This window comes from Erpetoichthys calabaricus, chromosome 16 (genome assembly GCF_900747795.2).
Source record: "Erpetoichthys calabaricus chromosome 16, fErpCal1.3, whole genome shotgun sequence".
Lineage (NCBI taxonomy): Eukaryota > Metazoa > Chordata > Cladistia > Polypteriformes > Polypteridae > Erpetoichthys > Erpetoichthys calabaricus.
This window is the reverse complement of record NC_041409.2, coordinates 95227047-95250333: the sequence shown is the minus strand read 5'-3', so window position 1 is coordinate 95250333 and position 23287 is coordinate 95227047. Positions and strand designations below refer to the sequence as shown.

The 23287-nt window shown below is 40.1% G+C and overlaps 1 protein-coding gene across 1 annotated transcript in view; it reads left to right on the top strand.

Moving 5' to 3' along the window:
- The window catches only part of LOC114666807 (leukocyte immunoglobulin-like receptor subfamily A member 1), a 62218-nt gene that overhangs the window by 1458 nt on the left and 37473 nt on the right, over window positions 1–23287 (top strand). Inside the window, exon 3 of the mRNA XM_051919753.1 lies at window positions 22680–22961. Coding sequence (XP_051775713.1) covers window positions 22680–22961 — 282 coding nt within the window. The remainder of the gene's footprint in view (window positions 1–22679; window positions 22962–23287) is intronic.

Below are 23287 nucleotides of genomic sequence, written 5' to 3'. Positions count from 1 at the left end.
TGCTTTACAGGAATACAATAAGTGTATTTCCGCATGCATTTTCTAATCCTGATAAATCCAAATTTTAAGCCACAAGGGCATAGGCAGGCCGAAGAAAATGTAGCCTAAGGAGCCTTATGTAAATTACAGGAAAAATGTAACAACACAAAGATAAAGCAGCCTAGCAGTAGCCATCTGAATATGACAGACACTCTTCATAAGTAATACACTTTCAGCTCCCTGTGATTCAGACACTCTTTGACATTTTCTTGTGTCACTCTCGTGAAGAAGTAATTGGTCTGCTTATTCTCATAATGAACTGCAAATACATTGAACTTTTAAACAGATGGATATTCAAAACATGTACAAGCCTTCTGCATGCAAGAGGTCATATATAAATGAACAGTGATTAATTGAGCAGTGGCATGTTAGTCTGCTATAAAATCTTTCACACGGGCAACTGCACGTTTTCTTTACATAAAACCTGGATGAATAACAACCTGTCCATAGCTTCTCTACTGTCTTTGCTCCGGCTCCCATGATCATGCTGAATGGAGTGACTGTGAGAAGGAGGAGAAAATCTATCATTTTTCCACTCATTTACAGAAACTGCTTCATTTGATTTTTGCATGTTATTAAACTTGTTATGTTCACTCACCATTCACATCACCTGGCAGTAATGTCAGTAGGTTGACAATATTGTATGGTCAGATACAGATGTACAAGACCATTGAACTTGATATGTAAGTTCACTGGAGGGGAAGGAGCTCATGTAAAGGGCAGAAGAATGTTTAAATTGCTTATTCAAATAAAATTAATTCTTGAAGCAGACTTTTTGTGGAAGCCGTGAAGCACTACATGGATGGCGTCTCGCACATGACAAAAGGAGCTGAGATCTACAAAAATAACCATAAACAATGCCAGGACCTTCAGTGAACAGCCCAGAATAGACTCACTTCAGACCAGCATGGACATGACTACTGCCTGCTAGCTTCCTGCTTAGCATGCCCCAAAATGAGAAGGCAACGTTGAAAGTCAAAAACAATAAGAAAACATAAAATACTGTACACATAAATCCAAGCTAATACATAACACCCAGATAATGAGAGCTGTGACTTTGTCTGAATAATTGATCATGGGCTCTGAGTGGTGCTATTGACTGGGATGTTGTTTTCCCCTCTTGTGTAGTCAACTGTGTGATTGATAATTCTAATGAACATTGAATATGCACAATGTGTTCATTCCTTCCACTTAACAGTGAAAGAAGTATTCAAGGACACAACTGTAAATTAAGAGGAAGTGCATTTAGTATTGAAGCCAGAAGGGACTTCTTTACTCAAAGAGCTTTAAATAACGTAAAATACTTAGAGCTATATTTTTGCATGAAAGGTACTATGTACTGTTATTTTCATATTTACTGTATTCAGCAACATCTTGAATCTTTGACCACATTCATGGAGGGCAGAAGACTCTGTGCCAGTCTTTGATCCTTGCATGAAACATAACGAATTGGCAAGAAAGTAACAGATAACAACTTATACTGTGGGACCCTTTATGCATGTCAAATATTTGTTGATCCATTTTTCTTAATTTCATCTACCTCCATATATTCCTGAGAATATGTTTATTTTTTGAGGAAGTGTTTTAATCCGTACTTTGATATCATCATCTTTTGTAATTTCATTAAGTTACCATGACCAAACTGAGTGTGCCATTTGTGTTTCTGCAATTTATTTACTAATTTATTGTTGATCATATTAACTTTGTCTGAATAATTGATCATGGGCTCTGAGTGGTGCTATTGACTGGGATGTTGTTTTCCCCTCTTGTGTAGTCAAATGTGTGATTGATAATTCTAATGAACATTGAATATGCACAATGTGTTCATTCCTTCCACTTAACAGTGAAAGAAGTATTCAAGGACACAACTGTAAATTAAGAGGAAGTGCATTTAGTATTGAAGCCAGAAGGGACTTCTTTACTCAAAGAGCTTTGAGAATTTGGAACAAACTACAGAGACATGCAGTTGAAGCAGAAGCCTTGGCAACCTTTAAGAAGTATCTGGATGAGATATCAGGGCAGCTTAGCTATTAGGTAAAGCTTGATGGACTCAATGGCCTCCTTTTCTTTTTCAAATTGCTTTTATTCTTTTGTTATTTTTGATTCCCATAGTCCCTAGGTGAGTGTACTGATACTTCAAAGCCAATGGCTCAGTACTGTAATGTTGGAGTCTGTACTCATGGGTGAGATGGTTACCTCTCAACATGGCACTAAAATAAGAATGACACACTACAAGTTGTTCTCTTCCTGCTTTGTGTGTTTTTGCTGTTTTTTTACTGTTTTTCTGCATTGTGCAAGCTTCATTACTGTGTATGACCAAACAACATTGCTGAACTTTAGAAATGATGTTTCAGTAAACCTCAAAATCCAAAGCATACCTAAAGATATTGTTTGTAATTGTGCATATAGTCTGAATAATAGTGACCATCAGCAGACCAGTTGAAAGAGAGGAAATCGAAATGGCATCCTGACCAGGCTGCAATGGCACCTGAACCAATCTCCAATCTCTCCATCCTGCTGGCTAACCACCAGTTCATAGAAAACAAGCAGGACTAACTTTAGTGCTACATCAGGTCACAAAGGGACTTGTGTGAATGTAACATGCTCTGCTTCACTGAGATCTGGTTAAGTTCAATCACCCTGGACACAGTCATTTACCCTCAGGGCTTTTCTCTACATAGTTTGGACTGCAACATGGTAATCATTGACAAGACAAAAGGAGGTGGTGTGTGCTTTTTTATTAACAGCTCCTGGTGTGCTAATATGGAAGTGGTCTCCCAGTCCTGTTCACCTGTTTTGGGATACCTGACGATCAAGCGCCAGCCTTTTCACCTGTCGAGAGAGTTTTTCTCAGTGCTACTCATTGCTCTTTACATTCCACAGGAAGCTCCAGGTGTGACAGCTCTAGACGAGCTGTATGCCACCATTTGTAAACAAGAGAGCCACCACTCAGAAGCAATTTCCATCACTGCAGGAGACTTAAACAATCACAACCTCAAGAAACACCTCCCCAAGTTCTTCCAGCACATCACCTGCTCCACCAGAGGTGATCAGACCCTTTATCATTGGTACACCACAGTTACAAATGCCTACAAGTATTTACTTCTCTCACTTTGGCAAGTCTCACCATGCGTTGTTGCTGTACTGCCTGTCAGGTTCTATATGGACTTGTGTGTGCCTACCTATTCTGCTGGCTTCTACCCTTATTCAGAAGCCCTGGATGAACAGCATCGTTCACATGTACCTAAGTAAGTCGAGTGCTGCTTTCAATTCAAATGGCATAGAGAACTACAAGAGTTTCAGTTATTAGCTACAGAGGGTGATCAAAGCAGGTTGGAAAATGATTTCAGTGGAAACAATCCGCATGGATTGTGGAAGGATCTCCAGATGATCATAGACTACAAAACCTTGCCAGCTATGCCCAGAGGCATAGCAACAATTCTCAGAACTGGGAGGGGGGCCCTGAGGCAGTCCATTAACACAGGAAATCTCAGTGAACCCCACTTGAAGCATAACATTGATACAATATAATTATAAAGTATTCAAATACATCTTGCTGCAGCTTCTGGAATGGGGCATGCCTAAACGTGGGTCGAGTTTAATATTTAACTCTGCCCATTATCCACAGGCTTCACACCCCATTCTGCATGCTGGTATTGACAGTTCTCAGGCTATAGCGACTTTAAGCTTGCTATGCCTGGTTACACTATGATTAAGACTAGGGTTGAGGGTTGGTTATCTGACTCAAACAATGATGACTGTCGAGTAAATAAAGCTACCCAAATGTGCAATTTTCATCATTTGCGTGAACATCTTGTCTTTCCTGTCTAGAATGGAGCTCAGTAGAATTCAAACGTTAAGTATGCCCAAATGTTAACATGGAGTGGGTTGCAAATGAAATCAGGAAGGGGACTGTTGGAGCGGGAGCAGAATCAGAAGCACAGGAGCATCTCACACACTCTGAACAAATCAACTGATGCTTTTTACATCAGAGGAGAAGAATAGCTGATAACTCACATACAGCAAAAAAGTAATCGAATCCATCAGTAAAACAAAAATTACATTTGTAACAAATGCTGACATCTGATTACAAGAAGAAACCAATGGCCTGAAGTTGTTCATCCGGCCAGCAGTGAAACCTTGAATGTGAGTGTATCTCAACAACCCAGATGAACTACACATCACAGAATGTCTCTGTTTTCACTAACAGAAGAAACTGAAAACATGTAGACAAAAACTTGGAACTAAAAATAAGTTAGTTATGTTCTCTGCCTGTTGATGGCACATTTATATGTTGAGTGTCATTCAGCATATACAGCTTAGGTTTTTGGCCATTGGTATGGATAGCTTCGTTTGTCAAAAATGAAGGAGCCAGATAGTGAATAGTGTGATGAATTGTCTTCATGAAATAAAAAGAAGCGTCACAAAAACAAAGTTTTGGGGGCTGTCCCCGTATATTGTCCATAGGACAAGGAAAAAAACACAAAAAAAAAGATATTTGGTTGATCAAAAGCAAGTGTATATAGCAGTTGATAAATGGTACATGACAAGAAGGAAGTTTCGTCAGGGCGTGCACCGGAAGTGACGTCTTGGCGGCCATTTTGGAACCCGGAAATACGTTCTTTGCTGTTGGACGGAAATGATGTCATCAACATAGGACCGATAGTGATGTCATCAGGGAGTGTTGGAAGTGTTGGGAGTACCATTACATGATCACCCGGGATAAATTCCCAAATGGTGGTGTTTCTATTGTAATACCAAGACTGTGCTGCTTGAACCTTTTCTAGTCTATCGCGTAATTGTGCGATATATTCTAATATATTTAAGGTAGGAAGGACCTCTTCTTCCCATCCTTCTTTTAACATGTCCAATAGCAAGCGGGGTTGTCTTTCATACAATAATTCAAAAGGAGAAAACCCTGTAGAGGCCTGTGGGACTTCCCAATAGGCAAACAATATGAGGGGAGTAACTGATCCCAGTTCCTCCCATCCTCATTAACTACTTTTTGTAACATCTGTTTTAAGGTTTCATTTAATCGCTCCACCAGTCCGTCTATTTGTGGATGGTAGACCAATGTTTTTAGATGTTTCATCTGGAGTAATTTAGCCACCTCCTTCAATGTCTCAGAAGTGAAGGGTGTCCCTTGATCCGTAAGAACCTCTTTGGGGATCCCTACACGAGCAAATATCCCTACTAATTCCCGTGCAATGTTTTTTGAAGTAACTGAGCGTAATGGAACAGCCTCTGGAAATCGGGTGGCATAGTCTACTAAAACCAATATATATTTATGGCCTCTTAGTGAGGGTTCTAATGGTCCTATGAGGTTGATACCGACTTGTTCGAATGGAATATCAATAAGGGGAAGAGGGACAGGAGGAGCATGGTCCCTCCTAGGAATCTGATGAAGTTGGCATTCTGGATACGAAGCACAAAATCATTGGACCTCCTCATTTGTCCCAGGCCAATAAAATCTGAGTTTAATTCTCTCCAGTGTTTTTTCAGTGCCCACATTGTCTTCCAGAAGGTGGGCATGTGCTAGTTCATATACTTGTCACTGATAAGTACGTGGCACTAAGAGCAATGTCCTTACTTCACCCTCGTGTTCTACCACTCGATACAAGAGTTCATTATTTATTACAAAGAAAGACATTTGTGGCAGGGGATCCATCCGTTAACTGACACTACTGCATTCCTAGCAAATTTTAAGGAATCATTGTTCCATTGCTCCCTTTTAAAGGAGGACGGCGTAAGTAAAAATTGAGAGGACAAACTCTGAATAGGTTCTTGTTTGACCTCAATAGGAGGAGTTTCAGTCACCACGTCCTCTACGTTAACTGTACTAGCCCCTGCAGAGGTCGATGAGACATCAACTCCATCGCACTGTATACCCGTGTGGGTCCTAGTGGCCGTCATACACGGTGTGGAGGCAGTCGGAGTAGATGAATCCTTCTCCATTATTAAGCCCAAATTTCTTTCAGGAGCAGTTATTTTTGTACTGCTATTATTTTTTGTCCGGTCTCTCCCAATTATGACTGGAAAGGGAGGATCCGCTAATACTATCACTGTTAATTTTCTCATAGTATGATTTATGGTCACTACACAATTGGCAGTTTTATAATATCAGATATCCCCATGAATACACCTTTGGCTGGTTTTTATTTTAAGCCATTGTCGTGGTAAAACAAATCGGGAAGCAACAATGGAAATGTTACTCCTGGAATCGGACATCACCCACACCTTAAAGCCATTTATAAGAACTGCACCTGTGTATGGAGGAGACAATGGGTTAATCACAACAGCACAATACCTCTCTCCTTTAGCGATCAAGCAGTCCATAGGTTCATTGGGGCAAGCAGGCACTAGATGTCCAACCTCCCCACATTTGAAACAGCGGGGAAGACTGAAATGTTTATCCCTAAGACGGACGGCAGGCTCGGGAATGGGCTCAGGAGCTGCCCCATGTGCCTGTTGGGTTCGATGAGAGGACTGTTCTGACCGCTCCGGTTTGCAAGCAGCCCAATGACGCTCGGCGATTTGGATCAGGGTGTCCATATTTTCAAAGTTATGTTTCCGGACTTGCTGGGTGATATTATCGGAGAGGGCATGTACGAAGATAGATAGATAGATAGATAGATAGATAGATAGATAGATAGATAGATAGATAGATAGATAGATAGATAGATAGATAGATAGATAGATAGATAGATAGATAGATAGATAGATAGATAGATAGATACTTTATTAATCCCAATGGGAAATTCACATTCTTCAGCAGCAGCATACTGATACAATAAATAATATTAAATTAAAGAATGATAATAATACAGGTGAAAAAAACAGACAATAACTATGTATAATGTTAAATATTAACGTTTACCCCCCCTGGTGGAATTAAAGAGTCGCATAGTTTGGGGGAGGAACGATCTCCTCAATCTGTCTGTGGAGCAGGACAGTGACAGCAGTCTGTCGCTGAAGCTGCTCTTCTGTCTGGAGATGACATTATTTAATGGATGCAGTGGATTCTCCATAATTGATAGGAGCCTGCTGAGCGCCCTTCGCTCTGCCACAGATGTTAAACTGTCCAGCTCCATGCCAACAATAGAGCCTGCCTTCCTCACCAGTTTGTCCAGGCGTGAGGCGTCTTTCCTCTTAATGCTGCCTCCCCAGCACACCACTGCGTAGAAGAGGGCGCTCGCCACAACTGTTTGATAGAACATCTGCAGCATCTTATTGCAGATGTTGAAGGAAGCCAGCCTTCTAAGGAAGTATAACCGGCTTTGTCCTTTCTTGCACAGCGCATCAGTATTGGCAGTCCAGTCTAATTTATCATCCAGCTGCACTCCCAGATATTTATAGGTCTGCACCATCTGCACACAGTCACCTTTGATGATCACTGGGTCTATGAGGGGTCTGGGCCTCCTAAAATCCACCACCAGCTCCTTGGTTTTGCTGGTGTTCAGGTGTAGGTGGTTTGAGTCGGACCATTTAACAAAGTCATTGATTAGGTCCCTATACTCCTCCTCCAGCCCATTCCTGATACAGCCCACGATAGCAGTGTCATCAGCGAACTTTTGCACATGGCAGGACTCCGAGTTGTATTGGAAGTCCGATGTATATAGGCTGAACAGGACCGGAGAAAGTACAGTCCCTTGTGGCGCTCCTGTGTTGCTGACCACAATGTCAGACGTGCAGTTCCCAAGACGCACATACTGAGGTCTGTCTTTAAGATAGTCCACGATCCATGCCACTAGGTATGAATCTAATCCCATCTCTGTCAGCTTGTCCCTAAGGAGCAGAGGTTGGATTGTGTTGAAGGCGCTAGAGAAGTCTAGAAACATAATTCTTACAGCACCACTGCCTCTGTCCAAGTGAGAGAGGGATCGGTGTAGCATATAGATGATGGCATCTTCCGCTCCCACCTTCTCCTGATATGCAAACTGCAGAGGGTCAAGGGCGTGTTGAACCTGTGGCCTAAGGTGGTGAAGCAGCAGCCTCTCCATGGTCTTCATCACATGTGATGTCAGAGCAACAGGCCGAAAGTCATTCAGCTCACTAGGACGTGATACCTTTGGGACTGGGGTGATACAAGATGTTTTCCAAAGCCTCGGGACTCTCCCCTGTTCCAGGCTCAGGTTGAAGATGCGCTGTAGAGGACCCCCCAGCTCCGATGCACAGACCTTCAGCAGTCGTGGCGATACTCCATCTGGACCCGCTGCTTTGCTGGCACGAAGTCTCCTCAGCTCTCTGCTCACTTGCGCTGTTGTTATTATGGGTGGGGATGTTTTTCCTATGCTGGTATCAGCAGAAGGATGTGTGGAGGGTGCAATACTCCGAGGTGAGAGTGAGAGTGGGTTAGGGTGGTCAAACCTGTTAAAAAAGTTGTTCATTTGGTTTGCTCTCTTCACGTCTCTCTCAATGGTGGTACCCCGCTTCGAGCTGCAGCCAGTGATGATCTTCATCCCATCCCACACTTCCTTCATGCTGTTATTCTGCAACTTCTGCTCCAGCTTTCTCCTGTACTGCTCCTTCGCCGCCCTGAGTTGGACTCGGAGTTCCTTCTGCACGCACTTGAGCTCATGCTGATCACCGTCTTTAAAAGCCCTTTTCTTCTGATTCAAAAGGCCCTTGATGTCACTTGTAATCCATGGCTTGTTGTTAGCATAGCAGCGTACTGTTCTTACTGGAACTACAATGTCCATACAGAAGTTGATGTAGTCAGTAGTGCAGTCAACAACTTCCTCAATGTTCTCATTATGAGATCCCTGCAGGATATCCCAGTCTGTAGTTCCAAAAAGTTCTCTCAGAGTATTCTCAGCCTCCAGGGTCCACTTCCTGAATGATCGTGTGGTTGTAGGTAGGACTCTAACTTTTGGTTTATAGTGAGGCTGAAGCTGAACCAGGTTATGATCTCCTTTCCCAAGCGCAGGCAGCGGGGTGGCGCTGTATGCGTCTTTAACGTTTGCATACAGTAAATCAATAGTCTTATTTCCCCGGGTGTTACAGTCCACATACTGGGAGAATGCAGGTAATGTTTTGTCCAGCGTCACATGGTTAAAGTCTCCAGCGATTAGCACAAGCGCCTCAGGGTGCTGCGTTTGTAACTTAGCAACAGCGGAATGGATGATGTCACTCGCTGACTCCACGTCTGCCCGAGGAGGAATGTATACAATAACAACAATGACGTGTCCAAACTCTCTGGGCAAATAGTAGGGACGTAAACTTACGGCCAACAGTTCGATATCCCTGCAGCAAGTGGAGATTTTGACGTTAACATGTCCAGAGTGACACCACCGTGTATTAACATAGAGAGCGAGTCCTCCTCCTTTGTGCTTACCACAGGTACTTGCATCTCTGTCCGCTCTAACTGTGCTAAACCCGGGTAGCTCCACGTTGGCATCTTGCAAGCCAGAATTTCTGCCATTTTTTGAGAATTATTTATGTCTGGCCTTAGCCAGCAACAAACCTTACTCCATGCTTCAAAAGCCTGGGTACGAAGAGGCCGTTCTGGGTTAAAATTGCCACTCCCTCCATTCTTTCACCTGCTGTGCCGGAGAAACGCCATAGCATTTAAACACTTCAGTTTTCAGTGACATAATCAGCTGGCTGTTCCTCAGTTAGGCCATAATAAGCCCTCTGTGCCATCCCCTTCAGGTAGGGAGCCAGTAGGTACACCCATTCCGACCTCGGCCATGTGTTCCACTTAGCGGTGCATTCAAAAATCAAAAAATATGACTCAATGTCATCCCCCTCAGTTAAATAAGTGAGCTGAGAGGGGACTGCAGCTGCAGCCCGAGCCTTGGATTTGGCGAGCTGGGTCTGAGTCTTGCCCATCTGTACCTTCAGGGTATGTAGTTCTCCGATTATGGTGGATAAAACAGTATTTAGGTCCTGTTCTTCAGTCATCTTTTCGAACAGTCAATCCTGCTGGCTACGCCAATTGTGATGAATTGTCTTCTTGAAATAAAAAGAAGCATCACATAAATAAAGTTTTGGGGACCGTCCCCGTATATAAAACCACAAAAAAAAGATGTTTAGTTGATCAAAAGCAAGTGTATATAGCAGTTGATAAATGGTACATTAAAAGATGGCGTTTATATATAGAAAAAAAATGGGAACAGGAAATGGTTGGCGGGATATGATGTCGATGCTGTGGGACGGAAACAATGTCATCAACATAGGACTGATAGTGATGTCATCAGGGAGTGTTGGAAGTTTCATCAGGGCGTGCGCCGGAAGTGACATCACGGCGGCTATTTTTCCTGACCAATTATCAAATGTCACCAAAGTGACATACTGAACTGCGTGTACAGTGAACAGCTGCTGGGCCTCTACGGAAATGTAAATATAGGACTGCATCTCCTTTTGGCTCCTCCTGTCACTGTTGCCTCTGGTGAAAGAAGTTTTTCATCTTTAAAGCTGATTACATCTTACTTGAGAGCTACCAGGAGGCTTTCAGCCCAAGCACTACTTTCAATAGACAACAAAATTCAAAGGTCTTTGGACCCAGAGGACATAGTGGCCTGCAAACAGTGATCAGTAATACCTTTATGAGCCTTTTTATTTAATTTCTATTATATGCACATATTTATTTATTTATTTAAATATTATGATGTACAATTTGTATATATTTTGTATTATCATGCATACCTCACATTTATTTTTTTATTTTATTTAGTTTTTCATTTAAAATTTACTTTATTTGATTATTATTGTTTTACTATTTTCCATACAAATGTTAATAATAATAATAATACATTTTATTATTATAACGCCTTTCCCATGCTCAAGGTGCTTCACAGAGTCTTAGAAAAAATACAGCAGGATATATGTAACATTGGATACAAATATTTTCCTGAATAGAACAATGAAACAGATAACAAAGCATTAAATAGAATAAAGGACAATAAACCAGTGTAAAATACTAAATTCAATGCTAAAAGAAAACCTAACAAATATCCTAATTTGTGATATAACAGACACTGGACAGAGAGGTAAACTGAAAAAAAAGGCAGAATGTTAAGTTAAGTTAAAAGACTTCCTAAATAGATGAGTTTTAAGTTGTTTTTTATTAGAATGAATGGAGTCAGCTGATCTAATTAATTTCGGGATGTCATCCCAAAGTCCACGTGCTATGGAGCTGAAGGCCCTGTTACCCATAGAGTGCAGGTTAGTGTGAGGCACAACAAGATTACCAGAATCATAGGACCTTAGTAGGCAAACAGGAGCAGAGCGATGGAGAAGGTCACTGACGTAGTCCGGTGTGAGGCCATTTAAAGCTTTGTAGGTCATTAATAGAATTTTATATTCAATCCTGTAAGACACAGGGAGCCAGTGAAGGCGAAGCAGGATGGCTGTGATGTGCTCGCTGTTGTTGGTTCGAGTAAGGACTCTTGCAGCAGAGTTTTGAATCAACTGGAGCTGTGATATGAAATTAGAAGGGGCACCTGCCAGCAGCAAGTTACAATAATCGATGCAGGATGTGATAAAAGCATGGACAAGTTTCTCATTAGAAAAGGAGAGGAATGAGCGAACACAGGATATGTTACGGAGGTGAAAGTAAGAAAGTTTCTTAATGTGGTTTATGTGGGCGGAATAAGGAAGGGAGGAATCAAAAATGACACCAAGATTCTTTGCATCAGAAGAAGGTCTGATGAGATCACCATCAAGAGTGACTGAAAAGGAGCTCATTTTCTTAAGTACTGCTTTAGTGCCAATTTGCAGGAATTCAGTTTTGTTGCAATTTAATTTTAAAGTGTTCTGCTCAGTCCAGGTTTTAATTTCACTGAGGGAAGTTGTGAGCTGAGAAAACTCTGATGAAGTTGCACTTTTGACATTGAAATAGAGTTGAGTGTCTGTATAAAAATGATAACCCAGTCCATAGCTACCAATAATATGGCCAAGGGGAAGCACATAAAAACAGAAGAGAAGAGGGCCGAGGACAGAGCCCTGAGGAACTCCTTGTGTGACTGGCGCTGAGCTGGATCTGCTGTTGCCAAGACTAACAAACTCTTGCCTATCAGTCAGATAAGATTTGAACCACTGGAGGGCAGTGCCAGAGATACCCAGTATGTTCTCCATTCTGGACAGTAGAATGTCATGTCTGACAGTGTCAAGTGCTGCACTGAGGTCTAACAGAATTAATATGCTGGTTTGTCCAGAGTCTGCTGCTATAAGCAAATCATTGGTTATCCGAAGAAGAGCAGTTTCACAGATGTGCTGCGCCCTGAAACCAGACTGAAAGGGTTCCATCAAATTATTAGAGGTTAAGTAATTGGTGAGCTGGGAGGCTACAACACGCTCAAGAACTTTTGACAGAAAAAGTAAGTGGGAAATAGGCCGTAAATTGTTAAGATCGTCACTATCAAGACCAGACTTTTTTAACATGGGGTTACAGAAGCGATTTTAAAAGTGTCTGGCACAAACCCAGCATCAAGGGATGTATTGATTATTGTCTTAACAGTTGGGATAATGGCATGAAGGCAGGATTTAAGAAGTGTGGTGGAAATGGGGTCCAGTACACAAGTAGCTGGCCTCATCTTACAAAGCAGGTCATTAACAAATGCCGATATGACTGCTGAAAATTTAGAAAAGGAGCTGGATGGAGTGGAAAGGCAGGGAAGGATATACTGTAAATGGATGATGGATTTATGTTAGATTAATTATTTAGATCTTTAATTCTATTGCGGAAAAACTGGAAGAATTTTTCACAGACTTCAGTAGAGGAGGTAATTAGGCCAGATGCAGGTTGAAGTAATTTATTAACTACAGAGAACACAACCCTTGGGTTATCATGGCCACTTTCTATTATTCTGCCATAATTTGTGTTCTTGGCTGCAGTTAGTGCATCCCTGTAAGCCCTTTGATGGTCAGAGAAAGCCTGGATGTGAACAGTGAGGCCAGTCTTACGTTACATTCTCTCAAGGCGTCGGCCTGTTGCTTTCATAGATCATAGCTCTGAATTATACCATGGAGCTGAACACTTAAAGGAAACCTCCTTATGTTTTAAAGGAGCTGTTTTATCGATTGCTGAATGAAGGGCTGAGTTATAGTGGTCAACAAGAATATCTAGTGTTGGTGGAATAGGAGAAGACAGAAAAAGATCAGAAATGGATCCAGCAAGAACAGAGGGACAGATTTTTTTAACGTTTCGGAATGAAATTTGACACTTACAGGTAAGAGAAGGGAGAGGTAATGAGACAGTGAAAAGCACTGCTTTATGGTCAGAGAGTATCACTGCTATAAGTGTTGCCGACAGATAATCCAGATGTGCAGATCAGGTCCAGTATATGACCACCAGAGTGGGTGGGAAAATCAACATGCTGCACCAAGTCAGAACAGTCCAGTAAGGACAGGAATTAATTTCTCAATTCACATGTAGTAATGTCAATATGGATGTTGAAATTGCCAAGAAGAATGACTCTTTGGGAAAGTGAACTTAAGTGGGTTAATAATTCAGTCAGATCAGATAAAAAAGACGCAATGTATTTCGGGGGACGATAGATGGCAATAAGTGAGACAGGACCAGATTTTGTTATTAGCTTAAGAGCCAAACACATGAAAGACAAAGGACCATCAATGGGGATTCTTTTGATGTTTAACTTCGATCTAGCAATTACTGCTTCTCCTCTGCCTTGTTTTGAGCTGTGAGGCTCTGTGAAGTGAATGTATCTGGGTGGGGTCACCTCCGTAACAGATGTAAAATCATTTGGTTTTTGCCAAGTTTCTGTTTAGCATAGCAAGTCAAGGTGTGAGTCTGTAATGAATTCTGATAGCACCAGTGCTTTGCCATTAACAGATCTTGAGTTAAACAGTGCAATATTAGCCAATGTGGGATTGTTGTGCGCAGATCCATGACCAGAGTTTATTTTAACATATTACAGATATGGCACACTGACACTCCTATTTCCAAAGCCATGAGTAGAAGGACATATTCCTGAGCAAATGCTGCCGGTGAGCTTTTCATTCGCAGCCTGGCTGTGGTGGCCACCTGACCCACGATGTAAATATTTCGGGTGCCGCACAATACCATTGTATTTCAGGACATTCCAGTCTGACCATTTGCTCTGGACAAACTGTTTAATATGAAGGAGTTTGTCACGAGAGTATTTTAGCATAGTAGAGAGCAATACTTATCTGATAGTAGTAGAGGAGCAGCACAGCAGAGAGGAGAAGGTGAGACGGGAGGATCGGGTGGCACAGATGAGCAGCAAGCAGCAGAAAAAGCATAGTAGGAGATATTATGTTGGATTAATTGTGTTGTTTTATTTATGTAATCTGTTTTTGACAATATTAAAATAAAGGATTTGTGTTTATTAAATTCTCCCTGTTGATATTATTGACTTATATTGCTAAAATAATGGGAATTAATTTTACCATGTCAGGGCTCAGGGGACGGTGAGTTGAAGGGCATCATGAAGTTTTTTGCTTGGTGCCTCAAGAATCCCTAGAATCGCCTGTTATGGTGAGCTGAATAACTTGTTTTCTCATTTTGAGCTTTACAGGTCAGTTATAATGAGTGTTGTGATGTTTCCAATGCTGCTAGCAAGTGTGATTGATTGAAACACTCAATCACCTAGCTCATCTGCATGGATAGATCATCCCCGAAAAACTAAAAAACCATTGCCAGTTCAGATGTAGCTGCTTCTGCATCTCTTGTAGTCACACCGCTTCCACAGCAAAGAGCAACTTATTAGCCTCAGCACTTGCGTGCATATTTAAAAATGATTATTTCTCTGGGATAGTGAGAAAGAAAAGAGGACTTGTAATGTAAGGCAGGATTAAGAAAAATGGATGGTAGACGGTAGATTTGAGACCAGTCTTGATGTCAAGGATTAGCACAAAGTATGCCTTTTGTAAGTCAAATCATATAAAGCCAAAAACAAAAAAAAACATCTACAGGAAAAGGTTTAACCTCCATTCAGTATGGACATATGGATAGAGAAAAGAGATTTGAGAAAATCAGCAGCACACACATGTGATTCACCATACATCAACCTGTCTTATTTAAATCTCAGACATTCATTCACTTTGGTTTTCTTTTTGCCGCTGAAATGTGTGTTGTCACCATGCTGATACCAAAAGAGCTGTCTGAAGCTTTCAGAAAGAAGGTTACATATGTATATGAGTCTGAGAAGAGATTTAAAAAGGTCTCTAAACAAGTGAAAATCAACCATTGAACTATTTGGATGATCATCTACAACTGCAGAAAATTTCAAACTGCCAAATTGTCCAAGCCAGGCCACCCCAGGAAGTTCAGTCTGAAAGGTGTAAGGAATAAGCAGGCAGAAACAAAAAATAAGAGTTGGGGAAGCTTCCCTGTATAATGTCCAGCTGATGAGTAGTAAAAAAAAGACTGGTTCAGGTTGTTATGTATCAAAATACATTCAACAATGAAGTACAGTAGATCAGTTCTTTACAGTATATGTGATGGTGGCAGGAAGGAAAAACAGATTTTAGGAGGAAGCGTAAGTAACGTCATTAAAGGGAGCCAGAGGTGATGTCATCAGAGCAGGACTGGAAGTGACGTCATTGGAGGAAGCCAGAAAGTGACGGCATCTTTGGGGAGCGGGAAATTATGTTATTCGGAAGGGACTGGAGTGGAAAACAAGGTTTATTCTTCTGCTGGTCTGTAGGAAGAGGAAGAAAAGGATTAGTACCCTATTCCAACCCCCCGTCTCTTGATATTCCACTTAAAACTGGTCCCTTTGGCTGCCCTCTAAGCGCAAGTGTGTGACAGAGGAAAATGCAATAAACGCCTGCACAAATTAAATCTATTTTGAGAGGTATACCAGAAGGAAAACTTTGCTGACCAGAAAGAACATAAGCGCAAGAGTAAAGTTTATGCTCATGAACACCTAGGCAAAGACTGGGACTTAAGAAAGAATGCAAACTGAACAGACGAGACAAAGCTAGAGTTATTTGGCCACAGTACCAGAAGGTATGTTTGGCATTTGACGAGAACAACCAGATACCAACTATGAATCATTGAAATATTATGGTTCGGGGATCCATTGCTGCAGCAGACCCTGGCCAATTTACCATCATATAATCCACTATGAATTATTTATTGTTCTAGAGGGTGTTTGAGGATTATGGGTGAGGCAACGAGGAGATCACCTTAGGTGGCAAGGATGAGTATGTGAATTAAGCCCTCATCATTCTGCTCATAAATGGAGAAGAGTTTAGTAGCAGGTTGGGGAGAATAATGGGAGTGTTTTTCTAGAATTCTGTAATTTATGCTAAAGCAAAACTTGCCATCTCTTTCATGATGTCAAATATTCCTTAGTGGCTGAAACTTGCTGAAATCATTAACGACAGGTGTCTTGTTCTTCCTTCTGTGTATTTGTCATTTCTTCTCAAACATTCTACAGTTCTTACTCAGAAGATTGATGTTGCACCTTGGTCAGGAGACTCTAATGACAAGGATCTACATAAAATTCAGTGGAGAAGAGTGCAAGTTTTGGACCTTTTGGAAAGATGATTATCTTTTTACACTCCACCAGTTCTGCAAGAGGAATATATGTTATTGGAAACTTCAGTAAGGAGATATTGAACTTCTGAAGAATAAGCAAACAACACATAATAAATAACCAATGGCAATGGTTAAAAGAGCAAGTTAAGTCAAGTCATTTTTACCTCGTCAGTGAGGTAAAAGAGCACAGGTGTGAAATTGCAGAATGTACAACTTCAAAATGTGCAGCATGATGTCTCAAAGACATTATTCAGAGCTGTCTAAGAGGTTATTTTGCTTCTATCAACAGAGAGTAAAAAATGAAATAACTTGTAATTTGTTTGTGCCAGGCAGGGAGTGTTCTACCTAGCAGAACAGCTCTTTGTTATCCTCAATAGTTAGCACTGCATCTTGACTAGTTATATTAATAATTTTTAAGGAAGCAACAGCAACAACAACAACAACATTTATTTATATAGCACATTTTCATACAAATGATATAGCTCAAAGTGCTTTACAAGACGAAGAAAGAAAGAAAAATGTATTAAAAAGAAATACTAAGAAAGAAAGCATAAAGTAATGTCCACTGGCCAGGAGGACAGAAAAAACAAAAAAAAACTCCAGAGGACTGGAGAAAAAAAGTACAATCTGCAGGGGTTCCAAGGCCATGAGACCACCCAGCCCCAACTGGGCATTCTACATAACAGAAATGATCTATATCAGTCCTCATGGTTTTCAGGCTTCACATGGAAGAATTAGATGATGGTGGTCATGTGGACATCTGGCCTTCGATCCATCAATGTAGGGACTGCATGGGTCCTTCATCTGGTGGTGGTGGCAAACAGAAAACCGGAAAAAGAACAGCAGAGAATGTAGGGGTTAGTAAGGATTGTGGAGCCATGATAAAAAATTATAATTAAATGCATATACAGGATATCAGGATTACATTAAAATGAAGCCATGAGAAAGACATGTTAAAATTATGGGTTTTTAGCAGTTTCTTAAAATGCTCCACCATATTAGCCTGGCAAATTTCTATCGGTAAGCTGTTCCAGATTTTAGATGCATAACAGCACAAGCCTGCCTCACCACTTCTTTTAAGAAGCAGAAGTAGAATTACAGTGAGTTAGTGAGTAGACAGGATGCTTCACCAGTTGAGAGTGTGTTTGTTAATCCTATCAAAGCAAAGCTTGTAAGTAGTTATTAAAATTAACTGGATAAGAAAAAATGCAACCAATTTGTGTTTACTGCAAATAGATTTTATTCCTTTTTTTATTATTTTTTATTTATTAATTTTATTGTAATCATTCCATACATATAGTTTAATTCATAACAAAAAAGAATTAAAGACAAATCAAACCCCACCCTTGAGAAGGAGAGCTTAGCCAAAGGAGAATTACTTAGGGCTTTTTAATAGGGCAAAAATAAACAAAAGAAAGGAAGAAATATATATAGGTTAAAAAAATAAATAAATAAAAAAAAAAATGGAGAAGGGAAATAAAACAGTAATAATTATTTTATCTTATTCTAAAATATTATTGATTAGATCCTGCCAGGTTTTGAAAAAATTCTGTACAGATCCTCTAACTGAGAATTTGATTTTTTCCAATTTCAAATAATATAAAACATCGGTTTCCCACTGACTTAATAGAGGAGAGTTAGGATTCTTCCAATTTAACAGAATAAGTCTGCGTGCCAAAAGTGTAGTGAATGCAATCACCGTTTGCTTGTCCTTCTCTGCTTCAAGTCCGTCTGGAAGAACCCCGAACACAGCTGTTAATGGGTTAGGAGGGATTGTGACCACAAGGCTGTCTGAAAGGCACTTAAAAATTTTGGTCCAAAATGATGTTAGTTTGGTGCAGGCCCAAAACATATGACCCAGTGAGGCAGGAGCTTGGTTGCAGCGTTCGCAGGTTGGATCTTGCCCTGAAAACATTTTGGACAGTTTTAAGCGAGACAGATGAGCTCGATATATAATTTTTAGTTGAATAATTCTATGTTTTGCACATATGGAGCTCCAGTGAATTCTCTGCATTGCTACCTTCCACTCCTTTTCTGATATATTGATTAAGAGCATCTTTTCCCAATGTCCTCTTGGGTCTTTGAAAGGTAGGGACTCTAATAAGATTTTATATAATGCGGAAATGGTGTTTAATTCCTCGAAATTAAGCAATATTTTTTCCAGCATGGTGGAGGGTACGAGGTGAGGAAAATCGGGCAGTTTCTGTTTGACAAAGTTTCTAATTTGAAGATAGTGAAAGAAATGTGTAGCTGGGAGGTTGAATTTGGAACATAATTGTTCAAAAGATGCAAATATGTTGTCTATATAAAGATCTCTGAGCATTTTAATCCCAAATCTTTTCCAGGTATTAAAAACTGGATATGTTTGCGAGGGTTGAAAGAAGTGGTTCTCTTGCAGAGGTGCCACGGATAAAAGATTTTCCATCTTAAAATTCTTTCTAAGTTGGTTCCATATTCTGAGTGAGTAAAGCACAATTGGGTTATTAGTATATTTGCGATAACTTGCATTTATTGGAGCGCAGAGCAGGGAGTATAAAGAGGTACTACAGGATTTTACTTCTATTGCGGACCAAGCCTGTGTATGTTCATTTTTTTGTGTCCAGGTTTTTATGGCTTGTACGTTTGCTGCCCAGTAATAAAACTGAAAATTAGGTAAAGCCATGCCACCTTCTGCCTGAGGTCTTTGTAGGGTCGTTCTTTGGATATGTGGGTGTTTTGAGTTCCAAATGAATGAGGTTATTGTTGAATCTCATTGTTTAAAAAACAATTTATTGATATATATTGGAATGTTTTGAAATAAAAAAAGAAGTTTAGGAAGGATATTCATCTTAACAACGTTATTCTTCCGGCTAGAGTGAGATGAAGTGTTGACCATCTATGCAAGTCTTGCTTAATTTTTTCCATACAGACGGCAAAATTTTGTTGATAAAGAGCTTTATGTTTACTTGTGATATTTACCCCTAAGTATTTAAATTGATCTGCTATGATAAAAGGTAGGGTGTCCAATCTAATATTATATGCTTGTGAATTCACTGGAAAGAGTATACTTTTATTCAGATTAATTCTGAGACCAGATATCTTTTGAAATTCTGTGAGTGCTGTTAAAACTGCAGGCACAGTGTTTTCTGGGTCTGATATATATAAAACCATATCATCTGTATATAGAGAGATTTTCTGTTCCAGTCCTTCTCTGATAATCCCCTTTATCTGATAAGAATTTCGACAGTGAACCGCCAGTGGTTCAATGGTGATTGCAAACAGCAGTGGTGACAAGGGACATCCTTGTCTGGTGCCACGTTCTAGCTTAAAGTAGTCTGAACAAATGTTGTTAATACAAACTGAAGCTTCTGGATTGGTATACAGTAGTTTGATCCATGCACAAATATTCGGGCCAAACCCAAATTTCTCAAATGCAGTGAAAAGGTAGCTCCATTCAATCATATCAAATGCTTTTTCTGCATCTAATGATAGTAATATCTCTGGGGTGTTTGATTTTGCTGATGAATATATTACATTAAACAGGCGTCGGAGATTGGAAGATAGGTGTCGACCTTTAATAAATCCAGTTTGATCCTGTGATATTACCGAGGACAGCACTTTCTCCATCCTTCTAGCTAGAATTTTTGAGAGTATCTTAACATCATTATTCAGGAGTGAAATTGGTTTATATGATACACATTGTAACAAGTCCTTATTTTGTTTAGGAAAGACGGTGATTAATGCTTGACGAAATGTCTGAGGTAGTATTTGGTTGTCTCTAGCTTCTGTAAATGTTGCCAATAAGAGGGGAGCTAGCTGAGTGAAGAATTAGATTTTATTCTGACTTAATTAATTTAATGGTTTTTTCATAGATTTCAGAGATTCTAGTGTTAAGTTTCATTAGGTGCACTACATGAAGCTGTCTTATTTAAACCTCAGACATTCAGTTTGGTTTGCTTTTCATTGATGAAATGTGTGTTATGTATGTTACCAATATGCCAATATCGAAAGAACTCTCTTAGATCTTTAGAAAGAAGGTTATAGATGCCTATGAGTCTGGGAAGGGATTTAAAAAGGTCTCCAAACAATTGGAAATCAACAATTCCACATTCTGTATGATCATCTACAACTGCAGAATATTTCAAACTACCAAGCTGTCCAGGCCAGGCCACCCTAGCAAGTTCAGTTTCAGAGGAGAATGCAAAATTCTGAAAAAACTCTATAAAAGCCCAAGAATTTCATCAAGGGATGTCTAGGTAGCTGTTGTCACAGTTGATGACAAAATGCACCAGTCTCCCATTAGAAAGAGACTGCACAAATAAGATCTACATGAGAGGTATACCAGGAAGAAATCTTTGTCGACAAGAAAGAACATCAGAACAAGAGTAATGTTTGCCCATGAACACATAGACAAAGACTAGGGCTTAAGAAACAATGTGAGCCGAACAGACTACACAAACCTGGAGTTATTTGCCCATGGTACAAAAAGGTATGTTTAGCAACAAACAAACACAGCATTTGACCAGAATAACCATATACCAACTATATTTACTACAGCAGGCTCTGGGTAGCTCTCCATCATAGAATCCACTATGAATTGCTTATTGTGCTTGAGGCTATTGCATGTGGTTAGGTAGCATGGCCTCAGGTGGCAAACATGAGCATGGAAATTTAACCCTCATCATTCCTCTCAGGAATGGAGATGAGTTTAAGAGGATCCTGGGAGAGAATAGTGGGAGTGTTTTTTAGAATTCTGGAATTTATGCTAAAACAAGAGAACTTGTGTCTCTTTCATGATGTCCTACGTATGTACCATAAAGGCTAAAGTTACTGCAATCATAAATGCAAGGTCTCTTGTCCCTCTATCTGTGGATCCATCATGTCTTCTCACTTACTACACTTCTGACTCAGAAGACTGATGTTGCACCTCACTCAGGAGACTTTATTGACAAGGATCTACATGGAAGTCAGTGGAGTAGAGTGCAAGTTTTGGACCTGTTAGAGACGTGTTTATCTTTCTACACTCAGCGTTGCAAGTGGAATATGAGTTACTGGAATCTTCATGAAGGAGAAATTTGCCTTCTGAAGAATAAGAACACAAAACATAATAAGTGGCCCATGCACTGATTGAAAGAGCACAGGTGGGAAACTGTAGAAATTACAACTTAAAAGTACACAGCATGATGTGTCAAAGACATTACTGAGAGCCGTCTCAGGGGTTATTTCTGCTTCTGTCAACAGAGAGAGAAGAATGAAATAGATTGTTATCTGTTTGGGTTAGATTATTCATGGTGCCAGGCAGGGAATGTTCTTCTTAGCAAAAAGCTCTTTGTTATTTTCAGTAGTTAGCACTGCACTTTGACCAGTTATGTAAAATGTTTTTAAGGAAGTAGAAGTAGATTTAGAGGACATTAATGAATAGGCAGCATGCTTTGCAAATTGAGAGTTCATTAATCCCATCGAAGCAAAGCTTGTAAGTAGCTATTTAAATTAAATGAATAAATAAAAATGTAACAAATTTGTGTTGTTTATAGATAATAGATAGTTTATGATAGATTTCACTCTGACTTCATTAATCTAATGTGAATTAAAATGGTCCATTTCCCTATATTAGTTAGAGTTTGTCTAATGTTTACTGTTCACGCACTCACTTTCACAAGGCCAGTTTGAATTTTGCAATCAGCCCAAAACACCTGGCTCTTGAGTGTAGGGAGGAAAACTGGAACATTTGGAGAAACACCCCATAGTCATGGGAGAACATGTAACCTCAACAAAGACAATGACTGGGCTAGGATATGAAACAGTATCCTGGAGGTAGCAGCACTTGTCGGTATACCACTATGTTGTCCAAAATGGAGATATGACTTCAGTAAACAAACAAGGTGGAGGATAAATATGAAGGTGATAATAAACTGGGCACCCCATCCTTCTTCTTCTTGTCCTTTCTTTTCATTTTTCACAGTGAGTCCTACTGTTTTTCTGTTAATACGACATAATTCTGTTGAATTATTTTTTTAAATATTTTTCAATACTGCATGTGCAATAAAGAATAAAACTAGAAAGAATATTTGAAAACTACACTACTAATGTACTACTAAACTACAGTACTGTTTCTAAATAACAGCAAAAGCTTTGCTTATATCTGTCAGGTTCGTGTCAGACTATAATTCTGATTTCTTCTCTTCTGCAGAAAGCCCAATGGCGACACTGACACCAAGCAATACATATGTGTACATTGGAGACAGAGTGAAACTGGACTGCAAAATTGATGGCAGCTTTACAGGCTGGAAATATCGATGGTACAAAAGGGATAAGAAAGCCAGAGATGAGCACTTTGAAAAATTTACTGAAAATACATACAAATTTGAGGCTGTAACTGAGTCTGACAGTGGAGTGTACCTGTGCAGTGCCTACAAAGCTGATTCTCCACATTTCTCAAAGAACAGCAGTGCTGTAACAGTGACTGTTGAAGGTGAGTGTGTTGCTACAAGAAGGTCAGTTTTGAGCAGTAGTTACCCATCGTCCAGTATGGATACATAGTAGAGGGGATCCATTTTAACATGGCCACTCTTTGGCTTTAGAAGAGGGAGTTCTACTCACTTAAAGCCTGATGGCTTCTTTCGTTAATTCATTCTCAGTTTGGTAGCAGATTTCCAAATAGCACAAATGCAAAGCAACACGCATCCCAATTACCTCTTTGCTTTCTTCTACACTCTTTGTGTCATCTCGTGGAAGAGCAGAACGTGATCCATTTCTGAATGGTTAGAAAACTGTTGTTGATGAGAAGCTAAGTTTCAC